The sequence below is a fragment of the Acipenser ruthenus genome, chromosome 59, assembly GCF_902713425.1.
Source record: "Acipenser ruthenus chromosome 59, fAciRut3.2 maternal haplotype, whole genome shotgun sequence".
Lineage (NCBI taxonomy): Eukaryota > Metazoa > Chordata > Actinopteri > Acipenseriformes > Acipenseridae > Acipenser > Acipenser ruthenus.
In genome coordinates this window covers 2,382,996-2,390,001 of record NC_081247.1, presented here as the reverse complement: position 1 = coordinate 2,390,001, position 7,006 = coordinate 2,382,996, and the positions used below count along the sequence as shown (strand labels likewise).

Below are 7,006 nucleotides of genomic sequence, written 5' to 3'. Positions count from 1 at the left end.
CTGTGCTTTACAATGCTTCCCTATGCTTTACCAGACCTCTCTGTGCTTTACAATGCTTCCCTATGCTTTACCACACCTCTCTGTGCTTTACAATGCTTCCCTATGCTTTACCACACCTCTCTGTGCTTTACAATGCTTCCCTATGCTTTACCACACCTCTCTGTGCTTTACAATGCTTCCCTATGCTTTACCAGACCTCGCTGTGCTTTACAATGCTTCCCTATGCTTTACCAGACCTCGCTGTGCTTTACAATGCTTCTCTATGCTTTACCACACCTCTCTGTGCTTTACAATGCTTCCCTATGCTTTACCAGACCTCTCTGTGCTTTACAATGCTTCCATATGCTTTACCAGACCTCTCTGTGCTTTACAATGCTTCCCTATGCTTTACCAGACCTCTCTGTGCTTTACAATGCTTCCCTATGCTTTCCCAGACCTCTTTGTGCTTTACAATGCTTCCCTATGCTTTACCAGACCTCTCTTGTGTTTTATAATGCTTCCCTATGCTTTACCAGACCTCTCTGTGCTTTACAATGCTTCCCTATGCTTTACCAGACCTCTCTGTGCTTTACAATGCTTCCCTATGCTTTACCACACCTCTCTGTGCTTTACAATGCTTCCCTATGCTTTACCACACCTCTCTGTGCTTTACAATATTTCCCTATGCTTTACCAGACCTCTCTGTGCTTTACAATGCTTCCCTATGCTTTACCAGACCTCTCTGTGCTTTACAATGCTTCCCTATGCTTTACCAGACCTCTCTGTGCTTTACAATGCTTCCCTATGCTTTACCACACCTCTCTGTGCTTTACAATGTTTCCCTATGCTTCACCACACCTCTCTGTGCTTTACAATGCTTCCCTATGCTTTACCAGACCTCTCTGTGCTTTACAATGCTCCCCTATGCTTTACCAGACCTCTCTGTGTTTTACAATGCTTCCCTATGCTTTACCAGACCTCTCTGTGCTTTACAATGCTTCCCTATGCTTTACCACACCTCTCTGTGTTTTACAATGTTTCCCTATGCTTTACCACACCTCTCTGTGTTTTACAATGTTTCCCTGTGCTTTACCATCCTGTGCTTTATTACTGTTTGCTGTGCTTTTGCTGATATTCTGTATCAGAGCAGTGTGTGTCTGTGTGTGATGGGAAGTCTCACCCCTCCTCTGCAGGCTCTGAGAAGGAGAAGGGTGTGGACTCTGATGAAGAGAACTCGTCCTCTCACAGCGGTGGGAGACAGACTCACTCTGCCTTCCTGGGGCCGCTGCTCTGGGAGAAGACCCTGCCTTGCGAGGGGGGGCTGTTCCAGCTCCAGTACATGGACCTGGAGGAATTCCTCACGGAGAACGGCATGGGGCCACAGACCTCCAGCATGGCGGCCCAGATTCCCAGTCAGAACTCCCAGTCTGCCATCCCAAACCAGTCCGGCCAGTCCCAGTCTGGCCAGCAGAGTCAGAGTTCCCAGCTGAGCTCCCAGCACCCTGGCCAGCTCTCCCAACTCTCCCAGCTAGCCAGGGCTCCCTCCCCAACCTCGCCGGTCACTCCCGGCAACGGCCAGCCCAGCGTTGCCGTGGAAACGGGGGGCAGCAGCAGGGCTGCGCAGACGCAAGGCATGATGGGAGGGGGCTGTATCCAGGGGGCGGCACATCCAGGTAAGAGCCTGTGAGGTCACCGTCCGATTGTGAAGAAACTCACTGAGGACCTTCTAACACAAGCTATGGAGAGCAGGATTCTTATTGTTAGTTATTAAAAAAAATAAACTGAAGATTTATCTTCTGGTACTGTAGTTTTTTTTAACCCAGATTGTGGGTAAGGAAAGAAAGAAGACAGGCAGACAACAGGCAGAGAAACAAGCAGGCAGAGAGACAGGCAGACAGACAGACAGAGAGACAACAGGCAGAGAGACAGGCAGGCAGAGAGACAGACAGACAGGCAGACAAAGAACGAGGCAGACAGACAGACAGACAGGCAGACAAAGAACCAGGCAGACAGACAGACAGGCAGACAACAGGCAGAGAAACAGGCAGACAGAGAACCAGGCAGACAACAGACAGAGAGACAGGCATACAGAGAGACAGAGAGACAACAGGCAGAGAGACAGGCAGACAGAGACAGGCATACAGAGAGACAGAGAGAAAGAGACAGACAGACAGGCAGGTAGACCGTGCCCCACAGTCCTGTTCACTTAGATAGGAACGCCATGAGAAAAATGAAATTTCAATTGATATTGCAGGGTTAGAAACTCACACTAGCCCTGCTGCTGCACCCAGTCCTGGGGTTCAGAGCTCCCCTCAATGAAGTATAGTGTGAGCTTCTAACCCTGCTCCTGATTATTTCAATAAGATCACCCCCTCCCTGACTCCCTAAGAGAAAGCTGCTCCCTTTCTCAGTGCGGGGCAGGCTTGAGGCATTGAGACTGAACTGCTCCCCCCTTGATTAAAATTATATAATTAACTTTTATTTCTAACCAATTGCATTTGAGCTGGAGAAAATCCTTCCTAATCTGCTTTGAATAAAATAAAAAAAAACACGTTTTTAAACAGGCAGGATAATCTGTTACTATTCCTTATACAATGCTGCCACCTGCTGGCAAACAGAGACATTGCAGTTGAATGCACCAGCAGAGATGATCCAGTTTCCTTATGCAGTGCTGCCATCTCCTGGCTAAAGCACGTCACTGTAACTTAATGATCTGTATGTCATTTAAGGAAATGTTTGACCTCTTATTAGCTGTATTAACACTGTCGCTGGTCCTCCCTTCAAAGGAGTGCTGACCATCTTTAAAATCCACTCTCTTACCTCTTACTAGCTTTGTTATCATTGGCCCCTTTTTTTAGTGGTATATTTTTAATGATCGTTTCTGACGCAAGAATTTCTGAACCTGACCTGTCCTGCACTCCCATTCACCGCAGAGCTCTTAAATGTGCAGTTTTGAAAGAAACACATTTAAAACATGATACCTGCTACTACACTGGGCTAAAGCAATCTCTGTTTGCACAAGCCAGGCTGTCAGATCGTGTTGCATTAACTTGCTTGTAAACCTTTATTTTTGTTTGAAAACATGATATCTGGTACTACAGTAGTTTTCAGATAGTGTCACACTTCGCTGGTACTAAAAATCAATCAATCAATCAATCAATCAATCAATCTTTATTTCTTATATAGCGCCTTTCACGATGAATCGCCTCAAAGCACTTTCCAGCTAAAAACAAACAAAAATGTAACGGTATACAAAACAATCATTGTTTTTAAGCAGTGACAAAATGTACATCATTTATAAAAAAAAATAAATAGCATATAACAGGATGATACGTTTTCCCTTTAACCCTTTGCGGTCCATTTATTAATCGCGCGTCAGGCACGCCAGGTCTAATTAATTTTCACACGCGCAGTTAATTTTATACGCGCTGTTTAAAAGTATTTTTTTTCACAGTCAAACGGGTTTAAATGGCTCTGCATATCAACAAAGCACACACTAGGCATCTCCAGCCCCTCCCCACCCTTTTGTTTGCTATAGCGTTCAGCTATGTAAGAAATAAATAATAAAAATAATAATAGTCGTACATACTGATCGATCATCTCCGGATCACTCGTTTTATCACCAAACTCCTCAATAATGCGATCCAAGTCATTATTTTATTACTATAACATCTGAAAAAAGCTCTGCAAATGTCCATGATAGTCTCAGTGCGCTGACGCACTCAGCCAGCTTGTTTATTATGAACGCCCCGTTATCTGATACCTGATACCATGTATGACTATTCATGAGATACGCCTTTTTTTTTTTTTTTTTTTTTTTCCGACTTGTCTCGGCTCCTGTCGCTCCCACTCGGCAATTGAATGGTTTTCTCGGCTTTTTCCGGAGAAAAAACGACTAAACACCCGTTTATTGCGTTGCTATAATGATGTCGGACCCAGTCCGACAAAGGACCTGTGAGGAATAATTGCAATGGCACGCAAAGGGTTAAATTACATATATACTAAATTATCAAAATGTGTTGTCAAGTCGCTTCCTTGGCACTAAAAATCCACTTTCTCACCTGCTGTCCTCTTTCAGGCCAGGCCACGCCCCCTGACCCCTCCAGCTGCCCGCAGAGTGACCCTAGTGAGGTCCTGGTGAAGTTTGACCCCGACCCCGCTGATCTGGCTCTGTCCAGTGTCCCGGGACAGGAGGCCTTCGACCCGCGGAGACACAGCTTCACAGAGGAGGAGCTGAAACCACAGCCCATGATCAAGAAGGCAAAGAAGATGCTGGTGCCAGACGAGCAGAAGGTGAGGAGAGAGGAGAGGAGAGGAGAGGGGGAGAAAGAAAAGAGATGAGAGGGGGGAGAGAGAGGGGAAGAAGAGAGAAAGACGAGAAGAGGAAGGAGGGGAAAATGAGGAGAGAGAGGGGAGGGGGTGTGCGGGAGGGATTGTGTCTCTCTGCCTCTCCTCTCTATGTCTCTCTCTGTTTCTCTCCTTTCTCTCCCCTCTCTGTCTCTCCCCTCTGCTCTCTCCCTGTCTCTTCTCTCTCTCTGTCTCCTCTCCCCTCTCTGCTCTCTCCCTCTCTCCTCACTTCTCTCTTTGTCTCCTCTCCCCTCTGCTCTCTCCCTCTCTCTCTGTCTTCTCTCCCCTCTTCTCTCTCCTCCTTTCTCCCTTCTGATCTCTCCCTCTCTCCTCTCTCCCCTCTCTGTCTCCTCTCCCCTCTCTGCTCTCTCCCTCTCTCCTCTCTTCCCTCTGTCTCCTCTCTCTGTCTCTATCCTCTCTCAGTCTGTATTAACCCCCTCCTCTCTCTCTCAGGATGATAAGTACTGGTCGCGACGCTATAAGAATAATGAAGCAGCGAAGCGTTCCCGTGATGCTCGGAGGTTGAAGGAGAACCAGATCTCGGTCCGAGCCGCGTTCCTGGAGAAGGAGAACGCAGCGTTGAGGCAGGAGGTGGCCGACATGCGCAAGGAGCTGGGGCGCTGTCGGAACACGCTGCACAAATACGAGGCGCGGCACGGGGGCCCGTGAGAGAGAGGGGGCCCGTGAGAGAGAGGGGGTGGGGGAGGGGGGGGGGAACACACTGCACAAATACGAGGCGCGGCACGAGGGCCCGTGAGAGAGAGGGGGTGAGGGGCGGGGAACACACTGCACAAATACGAGGCGCGGCACGGGGGCCCGTGAGAGAGGGGGTGGGGAGGGGTGGGGGAGGAACACACTGCACAAATACGAGGCGCGGCACGAGGGCCCGTGAGAGAGAGGGGGTGAGGGGGGGGGGGGGGGGAGGGGAACACACTGCACAAATACGAGGCGCGGCACGGGGGCCCGTGAGAGAGGGGGTGGGGAGGGGTTGGGGAGGAACACACTGCACAAATACGAGGCGCGGCACGGGGGCCCGTGAGAGAGGGGGTGGGGAGGGGTGGGGGAGGAACACACTGCACAAATACAAGGCGCAGCACGGGGGCCCGTGAGAGAGAGGGGGGGGGGGGGCACAGCAATGTCTAATGAAGCACGGTGAAAGCATGGTAAAGCGTAGAGAGGTATGGTGAAGCATATTAAAAAACAAGCCAGGCTAAAGGAATGCATACTATAACCACGGGGAAAGCCTGGGGGGGGGGGAACTCTGTTGTTCAAATTTACCATGGTGAGCATTTATAGGGGGAGAGAGAGAAGAAGAGCGGGGATGGGGGCATTCCTATTTCACACACACAACTTTAAAAAGGTCGTAGCTAATGAAACAATGCTGTCTTTTTAAATACAAATAAAAAAATATTTTAAATAGTGATTAAAATAAATAATTAAAAGATAATTATAAAACAGTTTTGATACCAAGAGATGAAAGTGAGGCTCTGCGTAACGAGTCAGGCAGGAATTGAACATGATGCCCGTTTTTAAACCATCTACATCAGGGGTGACCCATCCCGGTCCGGGAGGGCGGTTCCACTGCAGATTTAACAGACAACATGAGAACGACTTCAGGGTCTGGATGGAAGTTTCACTGGTTCAATTAAACAGGGTTGGAACAAAGACCAGGAGTGGAACAGCCCTGCAGGATTGGAATCTACATCAACAGAGACTTCTGTACTCGGAGCACTTCCATTGACTCACCCCCTCTAGTGGTCATTTCTAAAACCGCAGCCTCACTTCACTTAAAAAAAAAAAAAAAAAAATTATATATATAACTTCAGTGTGGTGTTGACATTATTTGCAAAGATGATGCAGAGAGCCCTTACAATGGTAATGCAGGCAGACAGACAGACAGAGAGGGGCATTATAATGGCAGTAATGGTTCTGTATTATACTGAGGGGCAATGGGGACATTATAGTGGTTCTGTATTATACTGAGGGGCAATGAGGGCATTATAATGGTTCTGTGTTATACTGAGGGGCAATGAGGGCATTATAATGGTTCTGTGTTATACTAAGGGGCAGTGGTGGCACAAGTATAGGGCAGCTACAATAAGATCCCATGGTTAGAATGGGACCACAGTGTGCTAACTGTACCCTTCTCAAATGCTCACCTGGTAAACTAACCCTTATACAAGTTTCCCGCAGTAAAAACACAGCAAAGTGTAATAAAGCTCAGTGAACGAAGGGTAAAGCATAGGCAAGCACTGTACAGCACAGAGCGGTATGGGAAAGCGTATTAATAAACAGACCATGGTGAACTAAGTCGTAGTTGAACCATGGAAAGGCATGGGGGGACTTTTCTGTGCACATGTATGCGGGGCACTTCTGTAAGGGCAATACTATTCAATGTGAGCTGCATCACTACCATTTGATTTGATTTTTTTGGTGGTGAAAAATTGAGAAGTGATGAAAAGAAAGACTATTTTTAAACAGTACAATTTTATGGAGAATTAAAGAAAATGCAGAATTTGTAAAGCAAATGAAATCTATATATATATATAAACTCAGAACTATCCATGTGAAATATTCCATGTTTCCTTTGTCTTTTTAAACCCTGTATAGTGCTGTTTATTGTTTTGGATTATTAATAATAATAATAATAATAATAATAATAATAATAATAATAATAATA

General features: G+C 47.0%; 1 protein-coding gene across 1 annotated transcript in view; it reads left to right on the top strand.

Annotated features, from left to right (window-relative positions):
* LOC131725044 (hepatic leukemia factor-like) overlaps positions 1-5,037 on the top strand; it is a 9,073-nt gene extending 4,036 nt beyond the window's left edge. The window contains exons 2-4 of the mRNA XM_059018436.1: positions 1,173-1,652; positions 4,058-4,272; positions 4,780-5,037. Coding sequence (XP_058874419.1) covers positions 1,173-1,652; positions 4,058-4,272; positions 4,780-4,995 — 911 coding nt within the window. The 3' untranslated portion in view covers positions 4,996-5,037. The remainder of the gene's footprint in view (positions 1-1,172; positions 1,653-4,057; positions 4,273-4,779) is intronic.
* The last annotated feature ends 1,969 nt before the right edge of the window (positions 5,038-7,006 follow it).